At 41.4% G+C, this 26,360-nt stretch overlaps 1 protein-coding gene across 1 annotated transcript in view; it reads right to left on the bottom strand.

Annotated features, from left to right (window-relative positions):
• Window positions 1-3,501: 3,501 nt before the first annotated feature.
• Window positions 3,502-26,360, bottom strand: part of cntnap3 (contactin associated protein family member 3) — a 189,142-nt gene continuing 166,283 nt past the window's right edge. The window contains exons 19-24 of the mRNA XM_071374431.1: window positions 25,677-25,901; window positions 16,054-16,187; window positions 12,058-12,145; window positions 6,763-6,981; window positions 5,838-5,909; window positions 3,502-4,777 (exon numbers count right to left, since the gene is read on the bottom strand). Of these exons, the coding sequence (XP_071230532.1) occupies window positions 4,578-4,777; window positions 5,838-5,909; window positions 6,763-6,981; window positions 12,058-12,145; window positions 16,054-16,187; window positions 25,677-25,901 (938 nt within the window). The 3' untranslated portion in view covers window positions 3,502-4,577. The remainder of the gene's footprint in view (window positions 4,778-5,837; window positions 5,910-6,762; window positions 6,982-12,057; window positions 12,146-16,053; window positions 16,188-25,676; window positions 25,902-26,360) is intronic.

Here is a 26,360-nt window from a genome sequence, read left to right on the forward strand (position 1 = left end):
ATAAACTGAATAGCAACTATAAGGCATTAGCAATAGGCTAATATGATAAACATAGCACACAATATATACAAGGCCAACTTGCATAGGTAATAAGTTAGCATGCTAGGCTAGCAGGCTGGATAAGGCCATGGGGGCCGTTATCTTAGATTGCATAACAACAACAACAACAACACTGGCCGGCTGCCATCTTAAGGCCGATGTCAGGAATGGCAATCAGATAGTTACATACTAGCTTACAGTACAACCAGACATAAAGTGCCCAGAGTGCTCCTCACTCTGCCACTGCTTGCTGAAGACTGTCCTGCCACCCCAATGGTGGAACCAGCTTCCCCCTGAAGCTAGGACAGCAGAGTCCCTGCCCATCTTCCCGAAAACTCCTGAAACCCTACCTCTTCAAAGGGTATCTTAAATAATCATCCTCTTCACCTTGACCCCCCCCCCCCCCCAAAAAAACCACATTTAAAAAAAGACTGAACCGCCCCCACCCCTTCTAGTTCTTTCTTTGCTGATAGCTACTTTGAGGAAATGTGTACCTACTATGTTGTCCCACCTAGCTAGAAGATGAAGGCACTAACTGTAAGTCGCTTTGGATAAAAACGTCTGCTAAATGACTAAAATGTCAAATGTAACAATGAGATTTATTCAATTGAGCACTTTCCATGTTTGATGAAAACCCAAAGATAAATATTGCCCCTCAAACACAATCTGAGTGTTTGAGTTTATAGATTTTTTTTGAGAACCACACTGACTGAAGGTTGGGCATGATTGATTTACTGTGAATTGGGGTCTGTAATTTCCAATGCGATTCGAGTGTGCCCTGGTGATTGTGTGCCCATGTGATGTGGTGGTGGTCAGCATAATGAGCAGATAAGGAAGTTCTAAACGTCTGACTATGGCTCTGAGGGAACTAGTCACAGAGACATATACCTAGTACTGAAAGGTCAATGGTATGGTTTCTTCGCAAATCAAAAGATTAAAATGGGGGGTATATTTCTTTATCCTAACAGCTGCCCTATATGCAAAGAGAAGACACTCCAAATCCGCCTACATATCGTGTTTCTGAATTCGGCAGCAAATTGCTTCACTGTTTTTATCAATGAGCTGCTTCCTTTGGCACACAGTATCTTGCATATCAATAAAAAAGCAGATTTTCCTGCAATTGTAAAGATCATCGCTATACATGAGGAACATATGCCAACACTAACTGTGTTTTCCTCTGAACAGACTCATCTGACTGGCCCTCAGTTTGTTCCCGGAGTCTAGCTCTCAGCATGTGGACTGGGTGACAAAGTCAAGCATTTAGCCATCTGTTCTTGGTTATTGTCTGCAGTGGCAGGCCAATAACCCAGCATTCAGCAGCAGATGTATGGACGGGCCACAAGGCCTGGGAAATGTAATCTCACTGCTCAAAAGTGTGAATTGTTACAGAATGGATAAAAAAAGGTGTGAGGAGAATGAAGCCAAGATTTTTCCATCTGTGTGACACACCAGACAGGTATTTGGGCAGAGCTAAAGTAGCGGGTCAAATTTAGAAGGATAATTCCTTGAACAATGAGAGATACTGTTGAAATGCTTCTCAGAATAATGTTGCATTGTCATATCTTTTCTTGCATGGACATATACATTTTTGGAATAGATATTACCTACATAAAGACAAACAACCAACATAAACAAATCCTTAAGCCTTGTGCCATAGGTTTCTCAATCTTCAAATGCATCTTGCCATAAAGTTACACAGAATGAGCTCTTCCATTATGGACAGTGGACAGGAGTTTGATATTGAATGGAAGCGTTAGTAGTGACAGAAGTGGTGGATGGTTTCAATTGTCAACACTTCCTTACAATCCTTTACACATATATGGTGTATCATGATGTTGTCTATAGTGCATCAAAAACATGTTTCTCATTCAACACTATTCAATAACTGATAGATTTGAATTGTTTTGAACAGGATATAGTTGTTAATCAAAACAACCTGAATATAATGAAAACAGTGACTGACGTTATACTGCTAATCACCAATAAGCATCATTCCATTATAGTTACATTGAGTAGTGTTCAGTTCAATCCCAACCATGTGTAATGTACAAAAAAAGTGAAACTAAAGGCTCCCAAAAAGAATAAACCTTTAATACCCATCAAACTTCAGTTATGACAACATGCCCATTACTGTATAGTTAGCACTTCGTTTCTTCAACTTACGGTATACACAGCTTGTCCCAGAAATCAAAATGAATGTCTTCACACCTCCGATTGGATCTATTCCCAGGCATATTGACACTGCTTTGCATGACAAAATACCACAGGGATGTGAAGAGTAGGTCGTTTAGGTTTTTATACTCATTAGGCAGACTCAATATGCTGTTTCTGTCCATAGGTATTTTAGATTGGACTCTCTGTGGTCCTATAATCCATGATATTGTCTAGTATCCTGCCCTAAAACATACCAACATGGGAGTGTGAGGGTTTTTATACTGAATAAAGGGATACTAGGCAGAGACTCCATATCAGCTATCCATTTGTTTCTGTCCATGGGTATTTTAGACTGCACTCTCTGTGGGCTTATTATCAGAGGTTGTGTCCCAAATGGTACCCTAATCCCTATATAGTGTACTACTTTTCACCATTGCCCTATGGGTCCTGGTCAAGGGCTCCAGAATGGTGCAGCGGTCTAAGGCACTGCATCTCAGTGCTAGAGGTGTCACTACAAACCCTGGTTCGATACCAGGCTGTATCACAACCATCTGTGATTGGGAGTCCCATAGGTCAACGCACAATTGGCCCAGAGTCGTCCGGGTTAGGGGAGGGTTTGGCCGGGTAGGCCGTCATTGTAAATAAGAATTTGTTCTTAACTGACTTGTCTAGTTAAATATTGTGCAGCGGCGTGACTTTGAGGGCTGTAGAAAGACCTCCTTATGGTCACCTGTCTCCAACCAACATCTAGTAGATTCATACAATGTTTAACGCTTGAGAACATCTAATCTGACCAGGAAAAAAAGCACTGTGGAAGTGTAGAAATGTAGAAATTGTCTAAATTCTTCCATTTAAAGTACTAGCTATGTTCTCCAGGGTTCCAACTAACACAGAGAGCAGAGCAGTGTTTGTGTGATGAACAGCAACTGATGACGCCAATCCTCTCCTCTTTATCTTCCTGATCTAGTCTGTACCGCTGTTTGAACCGAATGAAGACACGCAGACAGATCGACAGGTTGGCATTCATCAGATCCATCTCCTCTTCTCTGACAGCGTGTCTCAGATGAACTTCCTCTGATTATCATTCTGCTTCCTATGAATCACCAATCCCACCAAACCTGTCTGTCTGTGTGACAAACCAAACTGTTTATTCTCATAAAGATTAGCACCTTGTGAAAGGAAGGTGGCGATTAGCCAGAGTGTTTTAGAGTGAGCCTAATGTTGTGAGTTCCGTTCAAAGCTTTTCTGAGAATTTGGTCTGTCAACGTGTTCTAGCTGTGGGTGGTAAGGAAGCAGTGTTTCAAAGAAAATCGTTAAATGGCTATGCTTTTATTTTTATCCAGGATAATGCAGAGCAAGCACACAAAATTACAGGTTATGCTTGCCACGGAACTTTCTGAAGTACAGTGAAGTAAAAAAAAAATAAAATAGACAAAAAAAACAACATTTGGAACATAATACTGTATTTACATAAGTTTTGTCAGTGGGATGTTCGATTCGATATGTTTGTTCAATACATGTTCTCATGTATATTGGTCAACAGATTTTGAGATGTTATTACTGTGTGTGCTGTAGAGGGAATCTCTATGGCTAAGACATCTAAATCTCTCAATGAAGCAAATGCATCATCATAATACCAAAATACTTTCAACTCAATAGTCCAAACATGTATTGTATCATCTTCATAACCGTACTGCAGGTACATACAGTATAAATCCATCCAGGCATTATTATATTTTCAGTACTGTACCACCGGAGAGAAATATTAGACAGCGATTGTTATAAAGACATTAATTAATTCAACATTTACATTTTTAAAGAATATTTACACTCCCATGAATGACAGTATCAACACCTTTCAAAGTCTATCATCTACACTTGTGTCATATTACCAGTACAAACAGTGTGTACAAAACACAGTAAACAATATGTGGTCATCACTAGTTACTACAGCCACAAAGTCATAAACCCAGCCTATTTCTACAATTTCTCTAAAATATGGTTTCAAACCTAACCCTAACCTTAACCCAATCCTTAACCACACTGCTAACCTTATGCCTAACCCTAACCTTAAATTAAGACCGAAAAGCAAACTTTAGTTTCCATTATTGTTTACGATATAGCCAATTTTTGGTTTTGTGGCTGTGGTAACTACTTGAAACCACAATACATGGATGCATTTACATATTATTTGTTGTCTTCTTCAAATCTTGGTCAGCCATCTTGTTTTGACAGTTGCTGATGGTCTTTTACTGCATGTACTGTGTGTATAATGTACTGTGAATGTAATTAACGTCTCTAGGGCTTGGCAAGGCATGTCCTTCCTTAATCAGATTCACTGGATTAGTCCAACATCGAGAAGGTCGGGAGGTGGATAGTTGGACCTATATGAAATACTCCTTTTGGTTTTCACTTAGTATGTTCTGTGAGGTGGGCTCGCTGTGGAAAGGGTATTCAGGACTGTCGGCCTCAGGTTTGATTCCCTGGGGTTCTTGGGTGTGGAATGTCTCTTTCCGTCGATACAGGAACCTTGCCATTATTGCCAACGCACACAGAATCACAAATATCCCCACAGCAATCACACCTGCGAAGGAGTACAAAACATTAAGTTAGGAAACAACAAAACAGCACTCATTTGAAAACAGAAAGATTAAGTCCAATTTAATGGTGTAAAAATGCACTTTAACAGAGTGCTTTTTTAAGACATAAAACACTGAAGAATTCTAACGTGAAACCAATTAACATCATTTCACATTGTGACATCTCTATAGGTTTCCTTTTTCAGAAGCAAAAATAGAGAAAGCACAGTGGCTTTCAGAACACATTAACTCCTTTCTCAGCATTCTCAAGTTTAGTTCTGCGACATTTGTCTGCGGCGTAGAAGCCTTAAGATAAATAATATGCCAATTTCTCTTGTGGGTATTTCATTGCTATTACCCGGCCTGCCTGATTTCCGTTGCTAATCTAAACTCTAAAAGGCATTACACAAGCTTCTAAAAGCTGTAAATGCATCTCTGTACAAGGCACAGCACAAAGATCTCCAGTTCAATTCTCACAAACGTAGCAGGCATTCATTTCATAAACCTTAGCTACAGTCCTTGTACACTGCAATGCTATGTATGGTGCGTTTTATTATCAAGAGAAAATGATACATCTTTTTGGGAAACCAGAACACACCCAGACTCAATTTAATGGTAAATTACAATGGTTCTAAAAAGAAAAAATATTTGAAGATAGCTGTAAAAGTTCCTTAATCAGCAAATAATTTCTTTAAAAGTTTAATTCGTTTTGGTGTCCTTTGTGCATTTGGCACTGAGTCAGCCTGTATAAGGAGGACTTTGAACTACTTTCTATATTCCAGCAACTGAACCAACTGGAACCTAATCAACCACCGCTTCAAAGCTTTGGGATGTGATGCTGCAAACATGCCATATCTTATCTTGAAATATTGTATTTATTTATTTCACTTTTATTTATCCAGGTTTGTCTCATTCAGAAAAACATATTTTTTTCAAGTGACCTTTATCTTTGTCTATTTTGAACAGGATAATTTCTTATCTGACATGTTGTTTTACTGACTACAATATAAGTATGGTTTATTATGACACTATAAGTGAAACACATGAGAAACATGTTCCCGTTACCTCCAATCAATGCAGAGTCACTCTTGATTGCATTGACTATAGGCTCACCAGTACCTACTGTACCTAAATGATCTACAGCAGAGAGAGACAGAGATTGAGAGAGAGAGAGAGAGAGAGAGACAGAAAGACAGAGAGCGAGCAAGAGAAACACAGACAGAAAGAGAGAGATACACAGAGAGAGAGCGAGCGAGAGAGAGAGAGACATACAGAAAGAGAGAGAGACAGAAAGACAGAGAGAGCGAGGGAAACAGACAGAGAGAGATACACAGAAATAGTGAGAGGCAGCAGAAAGAGAGAGATACACAGAAAGAGAGAGAGAGAGGCAGCAGAAAGAGAAAGAGAGAAAAGGGGACAGGAGAGAGAGAGAGTCAGTAACATCAAGGGTCATCAGTCCATGCAGGATTCATTTAACACTACACCCTCAGTCCTAAACTGCATGAGGAGGACTACAGAAGATAGATTATGCAAATGAGAAATGCCTCTCATCCAAATGAATGAACTCATCTGTCACAATGTAATCACTTTCATTCTCATCTAATTAACAAGGAAGATGGTGTATGTATTAAATGGGCCCTTGATAAAGTTTGAAAAAGCAGTTTGGAAAAAAGTGTAGATTCTCAAGTGGAATTAAAGAAAAACAAAAGGCACTCAAGCAGGAGAGAGAGAGAGAGAGAGAGAGAGAGAGAGAGAGAGAGAGAGAGAGAGAGAGAGAGAGAGAGAGAGAGAGAGAGAGAGAGAGAGAGAGAGAGAGAGAGAGAGAGAGAGAGAGAGAGAGAGAGAGAGAGAGAGAGAGAGAGAGAGAGAGAGAGAGAGAGAGAGAGAGAGAGAGAGAGAGAGAGAGAGAGACGGAAAAGGGTTGACCAAGAGTCCCTGCTATTACCACAGACTCCGCCCATCATAGGGAACTTGACACCTCCCCTCTTACCTGATAGGGAGTGTGTAGTTTCAGCTGGGTAGGGATTGGCTGGAGATGAGGAGCCACAGGTGGACTCTGCTAGGGATCCAATCACTATAACTGGGCTGGTGTTGGGGTAGAGCAGCGCTGCCTTCAGTGGGGCTACAGAGTTAAACTGGACCACCGACAGACAGCCACTGAAACCCTGGGAGTTCAGCCTGGCAATCTCTGGATCCAGCTCACCAGACTCTAAACACAAACGCACACACACACACCCATGCACACAACCAAAAATGCAGAAACAGTCAGTGAGATCAGAGGTAAGTCAGATCATTACGTACTGTAATGGATGAAGGTATAGATTAAAATAGATCCCCTACATCAGGGGTGTCAAACTCAATCCATGGATGGCCTAGTGTCTGCTGGTTTTTGTTTTTCCCCTTTCAATAAAGACCTAGTCAACCAGGTGAGGGGAGTGCTTACTAATTAGTGATCTTACTTCATCAATCAAGTACAAGGGAGGAGCGAAAACCCGCAGATACTCGGCCCCCCACTAATGTGCAGTATAGTGATCAGTCTAAGGTAAAAGAAGTGGGATTCATTGCTCTCAGAGTAATATTGATTGATTAGGCAGAAAGTTCATCAACAGCTCACAATACACAAAGTAGATAATGAGAGACCCCAGTAACACTGCTTCCATTTGAAAGTAGATGAGAGACCCCAGTAACACTGCTTCCATTTGAAAGTAGATAATGAGAGACCCCAGTAACACTGCTTCCATTTGAAAGTAGATAATGAGAGACCCCAGTAACACTGCTTCCATTTGAAAGTAGATAATGAGAGACCCCAGTAACACTGCTTCCATTTGAAAGTAGATGAGAGACCCCAGTAACACTGCTTCCATTTGAAAGTAGATAATGAGAGACCCCAGTAACACTGCTTCCATTTGAAAGTAGATAATGAGAGACCCCAGTAACACTGCTTCCATTTGAAAGTAGATGAGAGACCCCAGTAACACTGCTTCCATTTGAAAGTAGATGAGAGACCCCAGTAACACTGCTTCCATTTGAATGTAGATAATGAGAGACCCCAGTAACACTGCTTCCATTTGAACGTAGATAATGAGAGACCCCAGTAACACTGCTTCCATTTGAAAGTAGATAATGAGAGACCCCAGTAACACTGCTTCCATTTGAAAGTAGATAATGAGAGACCCCAGTAACACTGCTTCCATTTGAAAGTAGATGAGAGACCCCAGTAACACTGCTTCCATTTGAAAGTTGATAATGAGACCCCAGTAACACTGCTTCCATTTGAAAGTAGATGAGAGACCCCAGTAACACTGCTTCCATTTGAAAGTAGATGAGAGACCCCAGTAACACTGCTTCCATTTGAAAGTAGATGAGAGACCCCAGTAACACTGCTTCCATTTGAAAGTAGATGAGAGACCCCAGTAACACTGCTTCCATTTGAAAGTAGATGAGAGACCCCAGTAACACTGCTTCCATTTGAAAGTAGATAATGAGAGACCCCAGTAACACTGCTTCCATTTGAAAGTAGATAATGAGAGACCCCAGTAACACTGCTTCCATTTGAACGTAGATAATGAGAGACCCCAGTAACACTGCTTCCATTTGAAAGTTGATAATGAGAGACCCCAGTAACACTGCTTCCATTTGAAAGTAGATAATGAGAGACCCCAGTAACACTGCTTCCATTTGAAAGTAGATGAGAGACCCCAGTAACACTGCTTCCATTTGAAAGTAGATAATGAGAGACCCCAGTAACACTGCTTCCATTTGAAAGTAGATAATGAGAGACCCCAGTAACACTGCTTCCATTTGAAAGTAGATAATGAGAGACCCCAGTAACACTGCTTCCATTTGAAAGTAGATAATGAGAGACCCCAGTAACACTGCTTCCATTTGAAAGTAGATAATGAGAGACCCCAGTAACACTGCTTCCATTTGAAAGTAGATAATGAGAGACCCCAGTAACACTGCTTCCATTTGAAAGTAGATAATGAGAGACCCCAGTAACACTGCTTCCATTTGAAAGTAGATAATGAGAGACCCCAGTAACACTGCTTCCATTTGAAAGTAGATAATGAGAGACCCCAGTAACACTGCTTCCATTTGAAAGTAGATAATGAGAGACCCCAGTAACACTGCTTCCATTTGACTGGCTAATATCCAGTAAAACCCTATGTTTGCCAGGGTATCTGCCTCTTCAGAATGACCAAGTGACTATGCATTTAATTAATGGTATGAATTTGCATGGTTCTCAGGACCCCTGAGCAAGGCAGTTAACCCACTGTTCCCCGGGCGCACGAAGACACGGATGTCGATTAAGGCAGACACATTTCAGTTGAAGGCATTCAGATGTACAACTGACTAGGTATCCCCCTTTCCCTTCCTTAAAGAAGTCAGTGAGCCGATGGCATTGTACTGCATCACACAAGCTACTGTATCCTGACTGTAACTTTCCCTTCTTACAGCAGAGGAGCTATTCCTCCTCAGTCAGGCCTCATCTCTCTGTCTCTCTCTGTCAATTCAATTCAAGGGGCTTTATTGTGGGAAGAAATGTGTGTTTTTGCCTATTTTAACCGCACACTTGTTGTTTGTGTACATGGATTTTATAATGTCGTATGTTTTACCCCCAACACCACTTTCCATCAATTTGTATAGCAGCCCCTCATGCCAAATTGAGTCGAAGGCTTTTTTTAAATCAACAAAGCATGAGAAGACTTTGCCTTTTGGTTTTGGTTTGTTTGGTTGTCAATTAGGGTGTGCAGGGTGAATACATGGTCTGTTATTTGGTAAAAAGCCAATTTGACATTTGCTCAGTACATTGTTTTCATTGAGGAAATGTACGAGTCTGCTGTTAATGATAATGCAGAGGATTTTCCCAAGGTTGCTGTTGATGCATATCCCACGGTAGTTATTGGGGTCAAATTTGTCTCCACTTTTGTGGATTGGGGTGATCAGTCCTTGGTTCTAAATATTGGGGAAGATGCCAGAGCTAAAGATGATGTTAAAGAGTTTTACTATAGCCAATTGGAATTTGTTGTCTGTATATTTGATCATTTCATTAAGGATACCATCAACACCACATGCCTTTTTGGGTTGGAGGGTTTTTATTTTGTCCTGTAGCTCATTCAAGGTAATTGGAGAATCCAGTGGGTTCTGGTAGTCTTTAATAGTTGATTCTAAGATTTGTATTTGATCATGTATATGTTTTTGCTCTTTATTCTTTGTTATAGAGCCAAAAAGATTGGTCTCTCTCTGTCTCTCTTCAATTTTAATTTAGAGGCTTTATTGGAATGGGAAACATATGTTAACATTGCCAAAGCAAGTGAAGTAGATAATAAACAAAAGTGAAATAAACAATAAAAATGAACATTAAACATTACTCACAAAAGTTCCAAAAGAATAAAGACATTTCAAATGTCATATTGTTTGCAAATAGTTAAAGTACAAAGGGGAAAATAAATAAACATAAATATGGGTTGTATTTACAATGGTGTTCGTTCTTCACTGGTTGCCCTTTTCTTGTGGCAACAGGTCACAAATATTGCTACTGTGATGGCACACTGTGGTATTTCACCCAGTAGATATGGGAGTTTATCAACATTGGGTTTGTTTTTGAATTCTTTGTGGAATATTTGTGTAAACTGAGGGAAATATGTGTCTCTAATATGGTCATACATTTGGCAGGAGGTGCACCTCAGTTTCCACCTCATTTTGTGGGCATTGTGCACATAGCCTGTCTTTTGAGAGCCAGGCCTGCCTACGGCGGCCTTTTTCAATAGCAAGTCTCTCTCTCTCTCTCTCTCTCTCCATTCATTACACTTCAATTTGTTAGCGTGATTGATGACAGGCGTCGCTGGGAATGACACAGAATCCACTTTCATGCCAGCTCTTTGATCCTGATATGACACACAGACTGTGGCGGGGTTAGAAAAGAGAGTATGGGGAGGACCCGGTCACGCGTTAACATGGTCCATGGCACCTGAGATACATTCCACTACCACAGAGCAGTTTGTTTGTGTGTGTGTATGTGCCGGATGACTGCACCTGCAGGCATAAGAAGTTAAACTAATGGAGCTTTTGGATTAGTCTGACTTTATACTAATGGAGCTGTTGGATTAGTCTGACTTTAGACCAATGGAGCTGTTGGATTAGTCTGACTTTAGACCAATGGAGCTTTGACTTTAGACCTATGGAGCTTTTGGATTAGTCTGACTTTAGAATAATGGAGCTTTTGGGTTAGTCTGACTTTAAACTAATGGAGCTTTTGGATTAGTCTGACTTTATACTAATGGAGCTTTTGGATTAGTCTGACTTTAAACTAATGGAGCTGTTGGATTAGTCTGACTTTAGAATAATGGAGCTTTTGGATTAGTCTGACTTTAGAATAATGGAGCTTTTGGATTAGTCTGATTTTAGAATAATGGAGCTGTTGGATTAGTCTGACTTTATACTAATGGAGCTGTTGGATTAGTCTGACTTTAGACCAATGGAGCTGTTGCATTAGTCTGACTTTAGACCAATGGAGCTGTTGGATTAGTCTGACTTTAGAATAATGGAGCTTTTGGGTTAGTCTGACTTTAAACTAATGAAGTTTTTTGAAAGTTCATGAATAAGTCAATAACAATATCACAGTAGCTACTGTTTAACTTTGTTATTGTGACATTCTTGACATTGTTACATATGGATAGAAATGGATTTGCATCTGAAATGAGTAGCAGTGCATTGTGTATTTTTGTATACAGGCATAGTATGGGAGTATTATTTCCATTTGACATGGAATATTTTGTTAATTATATTGTATCAGAATGTACTGTACGACTGTAACTGCTGTATTTTATGTGTCTGTTTCCTTTAATCATTCCTCATTACAATTGAAAGCAGGCCTCCTATTTTAAAACAAAGACATTAGCAATAGGCCTTCATAAAGTGGCCTATTTCCGAAGCAGGGGATAGACAATAATTACACATAAAGACAATATTATTCAGATTTTAAGTAAACAGACACACAACAACGCTCCGATGATAACATGTCATGTCGAACTGTGATTACCTGAGTGAACAGGTAATATTTTCATTTTAACAATCTTTATGTCATTTTAACAAGCTTTAGGTTATATTAACAAGCTTTATGTAACAGCTTCAGACAGGAGGGATCCTCACAAGCTCTCCAGTTCTGTTAATGAAACATACAGCGAAACACCTCTGAGCTCTTTATTAAATCACAATTTCTTTGCAAGTTTTAACTTAAATGGCCTTCTCCTTTGTCATTTGAATGGAGTCTTCTATAACTCACCATGCACTTTCCCCAGGACAACTGACTTGATAGCATTGAATTCTGCATCAGATGTGAGATTGAAGTCTTCCCTTTCGTGCTGGTCAATCTGAAACAAATTGCAGAACAGGACCTGTAAACACTTTGTCGAATGGTCAAATTGAGGATTTAAAAAAAGACAATTAACACTTTCAGATGATGGAGAATGTACTCTTCCATGTAGACTGTTTAATTAAACCCTGCTCTTCAAAGTACTTTAAACACATTATCACGTGGCTGTTTAGTATCTGTCATTCAACTAAAAAAGGAAAGTAGTGAAATAGCTTGGAAAGGTTTTCTAGTTGAACTTATATGATTGAAAATGTGATTACGACTCAAAGCTTACAATAATTGATGCAGTTTTGCTGGGACTTGCCAAACAGCAGCTTTACAAAATGGATTGTTTTTTTGACTGGTCAAACTAGACAGACTGAAGAAGGCACAACGTGCCAAAACATTTGGGAGCATAATTAGAATGTGATACTTTCATTCTTTCTTTTATAGTTTACTCTCCATTAGTCAGCACCTGTAAAAAACATTTTGGGTGTCCGCAGTGCTGGAAAAAGTACTCAATTGTCATACTCAAGTAAAGATTACTGAGTAAAAGTCATAAAGTAAAATACTAGTTGAGTAACAGTCTAAAAGTATCTGGTTTTAAATGTACTTAAGTACAGCGGTGGAAAAAGTACTCAATTGTCATACTTGAATAAAAGTAAAAAGTAATTGTTATATATCAAATTACATATATTAAGCAAACTAGACAGCGTACTTATTATCATTTGTTTATTTATGGACAGACAGGGGCACACTCCAACACTCTGATATAATTTACAAATGCAGTATTTGTGTTTAGTGAGTCCACCAGATCAGAGGCAGTAGGGATGACAATGTGTTATATTGATAAGTGCGCACACTTAACCATATTGGAAGGGAAAGGGGGATACCTAGTCAGTTGTACAACTGAATGCCATCAACTGAAATGTGTCTTCTGCATTTAACCCAACCCCTCAGAATCATATTGCTGTCCTGTCTGAGCATTCGAAATGTAACAAGTACTTTTGGAAGTCAGGGAAAATGTATGGGGTAAAAAGTACATATTTTCTTTAGGAATGTAGTGAAGTAAAAGTAAAAGTTGTCAAAAACATAGATAGTAAAGTAAAGAACAGATACGCCAAAAAACAACTCAAGTAATATTTCAGATAGCCTAATGGTTAGAGCGTTGGGCCAGTCACCGAAAAGTTGCTGGATAGAATCCCCAAGCTGACAAGGTAAAAATCTGTCGTTCAACCCTGAGCAAGGCAGTTAACCCACGGTTCCCTGGGTGCTGTAGATGTCGATTAGGGCAGCCCCCCCAACCTATCTGATTCCGAGGGGTTGGGTTAAATGCGGAAGACACATTTCAGTTGAAGGCATTCAGTTGTACAACTGACTAGGTATCCCTTTTGATGTATTTTACTTAGTTACGCTACACCACTGGGTGTGCGTCATCTTATTCCTTTTACTAGTCAGACTAGTACATGCTGGGTGGTCGGAAACATGGAAGTAAAAACTTCTAAGTGTGCTGTCCACTAAGTGATTACTATGGAAGGGTAGTACATTAAAGAGGTTTATAAATGGGGTGTCTAAATTTGGGCGTTTGTATGGCCTTGCTGTTATAGTTGGGTTGCTGTACTGTAGTTCAAATCCTCAAAGAAGGGTTAATACAGGATGATCCCTGGCGAAAAAGACTTTACCTTGCTTCAGCAAATAGCCAGCAAGCCATGACCTTCAATTTGTATTGCAGAGCACTTAGTTAAGAACATTACACTGTAATTAAAAATAGCTAAGGGTGATGCGGTGGGGTTAATATCATGTTAACTAGAGTGGCAGTTTCAGATCACATCAGGGCAATGCTAAACAGGAATTCAGAATTATCTAAATAATAGATTTTACTATATGGGGTAAAAAACGCAACTTGCTTTCCATGTGTCTGTCGAAGAATGGCTGAAAAGAAGAAGGTCGACCAACTTTGTGGTTCAATTCTTGAAATGTGTGTTCAGTCTCCTCACAGATTTCAGTCCCTTACGCTAAAACTGTATCGATTTCTCTCTACTGTTCTCTTGTCTGCCATCCTATTCCTTTAATTCTTTAGAGTCATTCATGTTGCCTGAAATGTCTCTGAATTGTGAATGAGTGGGCCTACTAAATGACTGAGAGTTGGAATGTGTCTGTGCATTCTGAGTAAGTACAGCTCTGGAGCAAGGCCTGGGTTTGTGTCCTGCTGTGCAAAGGGCTTGGACTTGATAGATACATATGTAGGATCTTAATTTGATCACCCTGTTGCAGGAGAACTTTCCTGCACTGCAGGAAAAACTTGTAGTGTACAGTGATCCCTCGCCACTTCGCGGTTCACTTATCGCGGATTCGCTATTTCGCGGATTTTCATAATGCATTTTTTATTTTTTTTTGGTGCATTGTGCTCTGCATTCTGATTCGCTAAAAACTCACTCCCGCTTCTTGTATCAAAACATGCTACGAATTGTGCTATCATTTTGTCGTCTCGTGCAGTTATGTGTACGTACATAAAACAGCTTGGCAAATTTACATTAAGTTGGCCAGGAAGGAAGGAAGGACTAACGCTTGGTCGCTTAGCAACCATGGTGCGAATGGCCACTGAACTTAAGCGAGTAGCTGAGGAATGGGACCCTTTGATGAGCCGTTCATTACAGTTCTCCAACGTAATCGATGGTGGCATGTCGGTGTACAAGGATCTTTTTGCAAAGAAGAAAAAAGAGCGACAACAGCTGCCTATCACTATGCTCTTCTCCCGAACAAACACACCTGCACCGCGGGCTTCAGAAGAAGAGAACACTGCAGAGCGCAGTCAGGATGCAGCGGCCCAGTCTGAAGAGCAGTGAAACGGCCTACACGTGAGTCACTGTATTTGTATACATGTAATAGTTGCTAATTGTAAAAAAAAAAGAAGTTTTCTATTTCGCGGATTTCACTTATCGCGGGTCATTTTCGGAACGTAACCCCCGCGATAAACGAGGGATTACTGTATTTGAGGTTTAAGAAGTATCCTGACGTTTCTCATCAATGACCATTACTCATAATCTGAATAATTATTTCCTGTTGCTGTAGGATTATTTCCTTGATGTAGCAAACTGTCTCAAATTAAGATCCAACATCTGTAGGGTTGGCTTCTCATGTGAGGTTAGCAAAGAACTTGGACTCCATGATAGGTACAGAGTCCCAAGAGGTAGAACTACACTATAGAAAAAACCTGCATCACTCTTTATCCACTATCCTCAAGTGGTATCACATATCACTGTATATTTAAATATTTTGGGAGTAATGTTATTTTCCTTTCGAATTAGTTTTACTCACCATGATAAAGATCCCACACTGCTAACATGTATACACTTACAGCTCAGCAGGTTAGTTACATTACATATAGGCCTACTTGTCTTTAAATACCCCTTGCTGACATTCAAGGCAGTGATTCTCAATCTTTTTACGTTATGCTACACCCAATTACCCTTTTCTCTGCCTGCAGAACCTCCTCATGTGCAACTAATTTTTAGGCCTATGTTTTTATTAATATTCCCAAGTACCCGTTGTGGATAGGCCAGGTACCCCCAGGGGTACTAGTACCTAAGGAAGAGATCCACTGCACCAAGGTAACTGCTCAGCTTTACTTTATTTTGAATGAGAATAAGTTACTTGAACAGTGACAGAATAAATGACCTGAACAGTGACAGAATAAATGACCTGAACAGTGACAGAATAAATGACCTGAACAGTGACAGAATAAATGACCTGAACAGTGACAGAATAAATTACCTGCACAGTGACAGAAAAAGTAACCTGAATGGTGACAGAATAAGTTACCTGAACATGGACAGAATAAGTTACTTGAATAGGAACATAATAAGTTAAATAAGTTACCTGAACAGTGACATAATAAGTTCCCTGAACGGTGATGGAATAAATTACCTGAACACTGACAGTCTCTGAAAGCCTTCTGATGGAGACTCTGTGAAGTTGTCCGTTGGCCAGGTTCCTAACGCTGGTCCTGAACACCTCCGCATCTCTACTGTTCTGCAGCTTGTATTTAACGTCCAGGTAACCTTTGAGAGATATAGAGACAACTTTCATACCAGGTAACTTTCAGAAACATTATGGGACAGTTGTCCAGAAACAGATTAAACAGACTCCTGCACTGAAAACATTCTAAACTGATATTCTCATTTGAAAGACACTTTTAGTCCAGGACTAAAGTTAACTGAAACTCCCATAGAGATTAAACTTGAACAATAATCAACACCATTTAAATGCAGACAGCCACTGAACAATCTCACTTCTACATGCGCAGCATTCACAATGTACCCAGAAAATCGTTTTTTTAATTTTTTAAATACAGCAGTACAGATGTAGGATCTTAAATTGAGCCAATTTGCTACAGCAGGAGAATAATCCTGCAGCAACAGGATATGGGAATTATTATGTTGATTATAATTAACTGACATTTTTATGCTAGGGCAAAAACAAAAATGTGTACCCTTGGGGTCCCCAGGACCGAGTTTTAAAAACTCTGTACTAAGCGGATTAATCTCTAATTCCCTATCAATAACAGAGATAATAAATCAAATTAATTTTCATAATTTGCAGGGAATTAAGTGTCTGAGGGGCTCTGAGTAATACACTAGTGTGTTTGTATTGTCAGTCAGCACCAAACGAATCATTCACATTCAGATGAATGGACAAATTGGAAATGTATTACATCGCTTAAAAAACACATTCTCACTGATGCTGCAGCACACAAATGATCACTTCATACAAAGGTGTCTTTTTTTATTATCTTTAAGCCAACATGAAAGCCCTTCATGATAATTACAATAACATAATTACAATTCTTCATGGAGGGATTGGGGGTACAAATATTATACTGAACGAAAATATAAATGCAACATGTAAAGTGTTGATATCATGTTTCATGAGCTGAAATAAAAAATCCAAGAAATTATTCATACGCACAAAAAACGTATTTATGTCAAATTTTGTGCACATATTTGTGTACATCCCTGTTAGTGAGAATTTATCCTTTGCCAAGATAATCCATCCACCTGACAGGAAGCTGATTAAACGGCATGGTCATTACACAGGTGCACCTTGTGCTGGGGACAATAAAAGGCCACGCTAAAATGTTTTGTCACACAATACCGCAGATGTCTCAAGTTGAGGGAGCGTGCAATTGAAATGCTAACTGCAGGAATGTCCACCAGAGCTGTTGCCAGAGAATGTAATGTTCATTTCTCTACCATAAGCACAGACCATGTGTAACCATGCCAGCCCAGGACCTCCACATCTGGCCTCTTCACCTGCGGGATCGTCTGAGACCGGCCACCCGGGCAGCTGATGAAACTGTGGGTTTGCACAACTGAAGAATCTCTGCACGAACTGTCAGAAACCATCTCAGGGAAGCTCATCTGCGGGCTCGTTGTCCTCACCAGGGTCTTGTCAGTCACTGTCTGTATTTAAATAGTGTTGATTATTGTTGAAGTTGACCTGACTGCAGATCGGCATCTTAACCGACTTCAGTGGGCAAATGCTCACCTTTGATGGCCACTGGCAGGCTGGAGAATTGTAAGAATTTGGCACGCTGTTTCAACTGTACCGAGCAGATGGAAGACAGCGTTTATGACGTTGTGTGGGCGAGTGGTTTGGTGATGTCAACGTTGTAAACAGAGTGCCCCATGGTGGGGGTCGGTTATGATATAGGCAGGCATAAGCTATGGACAACGAACACAATTGCATTTTATCAATGGCAATTTGAATGCACAGAGATACCGTGGCAAGATCCTAAGGCCCATTGTAGTGCCATTCATCCGCCGCATCACCTCATGTTTCAGCATGGTAATGCCCGGCCCCATGTTGCAAGGATCTGTACACAATTCCTGGAAGCTAAAAATGTCCCAGTTCTTCCATGGTCTGCATACTCACCGGACATGTCACCCACTGAGCATGTTTTGGATGCTCTGGATTGACGTGTACGACAGCGTGTTCCAGTTCCCACCAATATCAAGCAACTTTGCACAGCCATTGAAGAGGAGTGGGACAACATTCCACAGGCCACAATCAACAGCCTGATCAACTCTATGTGAAGGGGATGTGTCACGCTGCATGCGGTGAATGGCGGTCACAGCAGATAGTGACTGATTTTCTGATCCACGGCACTACCTTGTTTTTAAAGGTATCTGTGACCAACAGATGCATAGCTGTATACACAGTCATGTGAAATCCATAGATTAGAGCCTAATGCATGTATTTCAATTGACTGATTTCCTTATATGAACTGTAACTTAATAAAACCTTTGACATTGTTGCATGTTACATTTATATTTTTGTTCAGTGTTAATAAAACATGAATTAGTTACACACATCCAGGTGAAAGAAAATAATCTTTGAGAGGGTAAGAGTGTTAAATAGACATTAAAATGATTTGCGCCATTGGACAAATGAAACAACTATTTTATAAATGAGGGAGATGGCCCATTCTTCGATTAAAGCACAGGGCCATCATATCAGAAAGTCTACAATTACTGAGGCACTGTAAGGGCAGGAGTATTTCATTTTATGATTTATGATTTGTGCCCTGGGAAAAATAAACTCTTATATAAGTGGAAAGGGCGCATTCCTATATTCAAGTAGAGGGCCATCACATTAGATAGGCCACAATTACTGTCACACATTGACATGGGCAGAGTGTAGACTGTGTGCCAGTGGGACGTCGCTGACCACTCGGAGAAGAAGCTATCCAGGGTTTCCGAGAACAACCGCTCACTGAGCTCTAAATGGACGATCGTTCAGGAAGAAGTGCGTTAACTAACTGGATGACTGTACACTGCACGGTAACGCACTTGGCAGTCCATCACACTTCTCAGGACCATAAAAAAATGTATCAGAAGCAACCTTTCTGAATTAGCATATTCGTTAGACATACAGCATAGCAGTGGAGGCTGGTGAGGGGAGGCCGGCTTATATTAATGGCTGGAATGAAGTGAGCCGTCCCCTCCCTCACCAGCCTCCACTGCAGTACAGTACATGGTAATGTAGAGGCAGTCTTACTGCAACTTCTATACAGTAGAGAATATCAAACTTCTTAAACACCTACTACACTTTGAGTTTCTTTAACCTCTGCAGTTAGTTTTTGAACATGCTGTAGCTAACAGTATCTACTTAAACCTTGCGTGGTGTTCATGTTTTTGTTATTCACCCAATGTTCGCGGGTCTGATGGACCCACAACATTATTGGGTTTTTAAAACAATACAGCCATAACAATTTACGTAAAAATACTTAGATGCTGACTTATATCAATTACAAGCAATATAGACAGCATACATGGTTAATATTTGCCATTTACCTCTGCTAGATCACATTTATCAATAAAAGCGCTAGTCGTTATTTTTGATAAAATGTGATTTTTGTAAACAAAAATGTATTATAATCAAGACACGGGTGGAATAAATCATGTACATCGCGAACAAATATAAATGAAACATGGTTTTCATCACTATTGATGTTTATTGCTTTGAACTGAACAAATTGGAAGAACTAATTTTACATTCAGTATTTTATGGAAATGATAAATGAGCCCCCGGTCTAGAAACCACATGAGGGACAGAGTTTTACTGTGTGTGTGTTGCAAATGTATTTCCTGCACTTGATGCATGTGTCCTTGTCTTCCTGTTCTTCTTGGGTCCACACACATCGCAACGCTTCTTCTTGTTGCTACCGGTTGCAATCTAGAATGATGAAACACTTAGTTCAGGAATTTTACTAACATCTCCCTCACTCACTCACATATATAGTCATAGCAGGCCAAGGTAGGAGAGTCAGACAAACACACATGCAACAACATCACTCACACTTACTTCCGGTATTGAAGTTGTTGGTTCTGTGGGTCGGGCGGATGGGGCACCAGCATCCTCCTCACAATGGCTGCAGAAGCTGGGGTCCTTGGGATATGTGGCCTCATCTGGATTTGAGGTCTTACCAATGCCTTGCAAGAAAGAGCCGTCTCCTCTGGAGCTTCCCTCTGTTCCAATCTGGGTTCAACGCCATCCAGTTGACAAACGCGTTGTACGCAGCGTACTCATGAGTACCACATTTTTGCCTTTCTTTGGCATGTAGGACACTAGAGACGTGTCGGCCGTGAACACAAACTTAGAGGAATTGATAGGCCAGTTGTGTATTCAACAGCTGAGGTGGGAGCTCTGACTTGTTTTTTCGTACTGTTTCTACCATCGTCAGCTTCCTCGAGGAGCTCCTGTCCCAGCTTGTGCGAAGTAAAACAGTTATTGCATGTAATGTTATGGCCACGGTTGTCCCTGTCACGTCCAGGACAACCTGCATCCCTTGGTTCTTCTCAGGGGCTCCTACATCTGGCGTCCCTGTTCTTAACTGACTTGCCTAGTTAAATAAAGGTTAAATAAAAAATATATCAAACACTACACTTGCAAGTTCCACGCATATGAGGAAGCAGCACCACAGGCAGCCCAGATCTTGATTCCATATTTTCCAGGTTTAAACAGTTTGTACTGCCTGAAGGGGCAGCGACCCCTAAATGGCATAAGCTGCTCATCAACAGTAACGTTGGGCCCAGGGTTGTAAAACAGGGGAAGGCGGTCCACCCACTTGTCCCACACTGACCTGATTACAGCTATCTTGTCTCTCTGCCGACGAGCTGGTTTGGTGTCTTGATTATCGAAGCTCATAATCCTGGAAATAATGTGGAAGTTTTCCAGAGACATTGTTGCATGGAAAAGTTCTGTGCCAGTTTCTGCATCCCGCAGGTATTCTGTGGATTCCCCATTGGATCTGAAAACACCAGCAAGGATAAGAACCCCAAAGTATGCATGTAAATTAGTTTGGTCCATCTCCTTCTATTTCTCTCCAAAAACACCAGTCCAGAATTATTTTCTTTAAGGACTTTATGTCCTGCACATTTGTAACCGCCATCCACGTCGGCCCTGGTTGCATCCTTATCACATTGGCAGCCATGCGGGGTGGCTCACTCCTTGGGCAGGCAGACCATTCAATTTCACAATTTTTTGACATCCATATTTCTCCTCCTGCAGGCTGTTGATGAGCTGGTTGCTGACGGGCTGGTCCTGGGGCTGGCTGAGGGTCAATCTCATCCTCTTCTTCTAGCTCACTGTCAGACTCCGAATTGACATGGACATTAGCTTCTCTCTCTGCACATTTTTTTGTAATACTGATTGATTGTTGTAAGGAGCCACACATGCAAAGCTATTTATTTTTTGTGTCCCTCCCCCAATTTGCACCTGGCTGGGGTAGTGTGGGAAAATACAGAATTTTTTATCGAAAACATTTATTTAAATAATGTATTGTAATAACATTGTGCAGGTTCCCGCAAGACATTCGGTAGTTTCACACACTACAAAGGGTAAAGAGTTCGAGAAAAGCGGCAGACAGGAAGGGAGACAGACAGGTTCTTGGTGCTATGTTGAAACAGCAGGGCCAGGGAGGAGGAAGACAGAGTGAAGGCACACAGCAAACTTTTGTTTCATTTTTTGTAGTTTTCACCTACACACACCTGAACACCACATACGTAATATAAATGTGTAGGGGGGTGCACAGTATGCACTTAATGAAAATCTGTTATTTTACATGTTCTTCACAGAAAATGAGCCAAGGCCAATGAGTCTCAGGATGAAAAAAATAATGAATTGTGTAATTTTTATTTTAGTAAACATTGAAAATGGGTCCCACAGACCCGAACACCACACAAGGGTTAAAGGAATTTACTGTGTAGCTGGAGACACTAGTAGTAGCCTAGCTACCAGGCATAATATATTCATTTTATATTCAAATTCTCCTCATTAATATCACATCTAATACAGAACAAACAGAAGATCCAAATCAAAAAGAGGCATGGCAAGTTGATAAACTGTCCCTTTGTATTTAGATATGTTGACTATATTTACTATCAAGAAAGACATATTTTGCACTTTCTTACTCTTACTGAGATATCTTGCATGTGCTCTCTTAGAACAACAGACAATGCCACCCATGTTACTGTGGATGAATTAAGAGGCAGTGGTGTCTGACAAGCCTGGTGTCTACAGGGATGAAATCCGAGCAAGGGTAGCATTCCAGAGAGACATCAGACACTGTAACGTTCTTTGCTTCCCGGAAACATGGCTCACTCGAGAGACGCTAACGGAGTCAGTGCAGCCAGCTGGTTTCTTCACGCATCGCACCAACAGAAACAAACATCTTTCTGGTAAGAAGAGGGGCGGGGGGTATGCCTTATGATTAACGAGACGTGGTGTGATCATAACAACATACAGGAACTCAAGTCATTCTGTTCACCTGACTTAGAATTCCTCACAATCAAATGTCGACCGCATTATCTACCAAGGGAATTTCCTTCGATTATAATCACAGCCGTATATATTCCCCGCCAAGCAGACACATCGACGGCCCTGAACGAACTTTATCTGACTCTATGTAAACTAGAAACCACACACCCTGAGGCTGCATTCATCGTAGCTGGGGATTTTAACAAGGCTAATCTGAAAACAAAACTCCCTAAATTCTATCAGCATATCGATTGTGCTACCAGGGCTGGTAAAACCCTGGATCATTGTTATTCTACCTTCCGCGACGCATATAAGGCCCTCCCTCGCCCTCCTTTCGGAAAAGCTGACCACGACTCCATTTTGTTGCTTCCAGCCTACAAACAGAAACTAAAACAAGAAGTTCCCGCGCTCAGGTCTGTTCAACGCTGGTCCGACCAATCTGATTCCACGCTTCAAGACTGCTTCGATCACGTGGATTGGGATATGATCCGCATTGCGTCCAACAACAACATTGACGAATACGCTGATTCAGTGAGCGAGTTCATTAGAAAGTGCATCAGTGACGTAATACCCACAGCAAAGATTAAAACATTCCCAAACCAGAAACCGTGGATTGATGGCAGCATTCCCGCAAAACTGAAAGCGCAAACCACTGCTTTTAACCAGGGCAAGGTGACCGGAAACATGACCGAATACAAACAGTGTAGTTATTCCTTCCGCAAGGCAATCAAACAAGCTAAGTGCCAGTATAGAGACAAAGTAGAGTCGCAATTCAACAGCTCAGACACAAGAGGTATGTGGCAGGGTCTACAGTCGATCACGGATTACAAAAAGAAAACCAGCCCCGTCGCGGACCAGGATGTCTTGCTCCCAGACAGACTAAATAACTTTTTTGCTCGCTTTGAGGACAATACAGTGCCACTGACACGGCCCGCTACCAAAACCTGCGGGCTCTCCTTCACTGCAGCCGAGGTGAGTAAAACATTTAAACGTGTTAACCCTCGCAAGGCTGCAGGCCCAGACGGCATTCCCAGCGGCGTCCTCAGAGCATGCGCAGACCAGCTGGCTGGTGTGTTTACGGACATATTCAATCAATCCTTATCCCAGTCTGCTGTTCCCACATGCTTCAAGAGGGCCACCATTGTTCCTGTTCCCAAGAAAGCTAAGGTAACTGAGCTAAACGACTACCGCCCCGTAGCACTCACTTCCGTCATCATGAAGTGCTTTGAGAGACTAGTCAAGGACCATATCACCTCCACCCTACCTGACACCCTAGACCCACTCCAATTTGCTTACCGACCCAATAGGTCCACAGACGACGCATTCGCAACCACACTGGACACTGCCCAAACCCATCTGGACAAGAGGAATACCTATGTGAGAATGCTGTTCATCGACTACAGATCAGCATTTAATACCATAGTACCCTCCAAACTCGTCATCAAGCTCGAGACCCTGGGTCTCGACCCCGCCCTGTGCAACTGGGTACTGGACTTCCTGACGGGCCGCCCCCAGGTGGTGAGGGTAGGTAACAACATATCCACCCCATCCTCAACACTGGGGCCCCACAATGGTGCGTTCTGAGCCCTCTCCTGTACTCCCTGTTCATTCACGACTGCGTGGCCACGCACGCCTCCAACTCAATCATCAAGTTATGCAGACGACACTACAGTGGTAGGCTTGATTACCAACAACGACGAGACGGCCTACAGGGAGGAGGTGAGGGCCCTCGGAGTGTGGTGTCAGGAAAATAACCTCACACTCAACGTCAACAAAACAAAGGAGATGATTGTGGACTTCAGGAAACAGCAGAGGGAGCACCCCCCTATCCACATCGACGGGACAGTAGTGGAGAGGGTAGTACGTTTTAAGTTCCTCGGCGTACACATCATGGACAAACTGAATTGGTCCACCCACACAGACAGCGTTGTGAAGAAGGCTCAGCAGCGCCTCTTCAACCTCAGGAGGCTGAAGAAATTCGGCTTGTCACCAAAAGCACTTACAAACTTCTATAGATGCACAATCGAGAGCATCCTGTCGGGCTGTATCACCGCCTGGTACGGCAACTGCTCCGCCCACAACCGTAAGGCTCTCCAGAGGGTAGTGAGGTCTGCACAACGCATCACCGGGGGCAAACTACCTGCCCTCCAGGACACCTACACCACCCGATGTCACAGGAAGGCCATAAAGATCATCAAGGACAACAACCACCCGAGACACTGCCTATTCACCCCGCTATCATCCAGAAGGCGAGGTCAGTACAGGTGCATCAAAGCAGGGACCGAGAGACTGAAAAACAGCTTCTATCTCAAGGCCATCAGACTGTTAAACAGCCACCACTAACATTTAGTGGCTGCTGCCAACATACTGACTCAACTCCAGCCACTTTAATAATGGGAATTGATGGAAATTTATGTAAAAATATATCACTAGCCACTTTAAACAATGCCACTTAAAATAATGTTTACATACCCTACATTACTCATCTCATATGTATATGTATATACTGTACTCTATATCATTTACTGCATCTTGCCATCTTTATGTAATACATGTATCACTAGCCACTTTAAACTATGCCACTATGTTTATATACCCTACATTACTCATCTCATATGTATATACTGTACTCTATACCATCTACTGCATCTTGCCTATGCCGTTCTGTACCATCACTCATTTATGTATCTTTATGTAAATATTCTTTATCCCTTTACACTTGTGTGTATAAGGTAGTAGTTGTGGAATTGTTAGGTTAGATTACTCGTTGGTTATTACTGCATTGTCGGAACTAGAAGCACAAGCATTTCGCTACACTCGCATTAACATCTGCTAACCATGTGTATGTGACAAATAAAATTAGATTTTGATTTGATTTGACTTGGAGACTCAAATTAATCTAAATGAATCTGCTAGTGGAGGAAAATGAGCAGCGAGATGAGGACCTGCTCAGTTCAGCAGCTTTTTCCAACCATGCTCTCTCTTCCCCATCCCCCCTCTTTCTATCTCCCCCCTCTCTCCCAACCCTCTTCAGGCCACCCCCCTCTCTCTCCTCTCTCGCTCTCTCTCCCAACCCTCTCCCCACCTCTCCCTCTCCCAAACCTCTTCCCTCACCCCCACCCCCTCTATCTCTTCCCTCTCTCTCCGCCATTGTTAATAACCGTTCTAAATGTAGTAATACGACATAACTAATAGCACAGGTTGGATTTTGAAATCACTCCGCCTCTTACCATTCCTATTGAGCAGCACAGCCAGGTACTCTCTATAGTAGGAGTTGACATAGAGGAGCAGCGCTGGGCTCTGGGAGCTACGGAAGCTGAATGACACGTTCTCTCCCCATAGCTTGAGGTCAGAGTAAATGGAGGAGGACTGGGTGCTGGTGTTCCTGTTCAGCTCATACGGCTCCTTGAATGTGTACTGGACCGATGTCCCAGGTTTGAAGTCAGCCGAGACCTCTGGAGGACAAGGAAGAAAAAGAGGGGGGGGGGGGGGGGAGGGGGGTTGGTTTCTGGTTTGAATTTAATGGTTTTGCTATGACTCTTATGTGGATGACGTTAAACATACTTGGTTGTCTGATGTGATTAATAAGGAGCAAGCACCTGTTAAGAAACTGACTGTTTGAACTGTTAAGGCTCCATGGATTGATGAGGAATTTTAAAACTGCATGGTTGAAAGAGATGGGGCAAAAGGAGTGGCTAATAAGTCCGGCTGCACATCTGACTGTCTAACTTACTGCAAATTGAGAAATGATGTAACTAAACTCAACAAAAAGAAGAAGAAACTGTATTATGAAGCCAAGATCAATGATATAATGAATGATGGAAAAAAAACTTTGGAGTACTTTAAATTAAATTATGGGCAGAAAGATAAATTGAACTCCATCTTTCATCGAATCAGATGGCTTATTCATCAAA

This window comes from Salvelinus alpinus, chromosome 1 (assembly GCF_045679555.1).
Source record: "Salvelinus alpinus chromosome 1, SLU_Salpinus.1, whole genome shotgun sequence".
Classification (NCBI taxonomy): domain Eukaryota; kingdom Metazoa; phylum Chordata; class Actinopteri; order Salmoniformes; family Salmonidae; genus Salvelinus; species Salvelinus alpinus.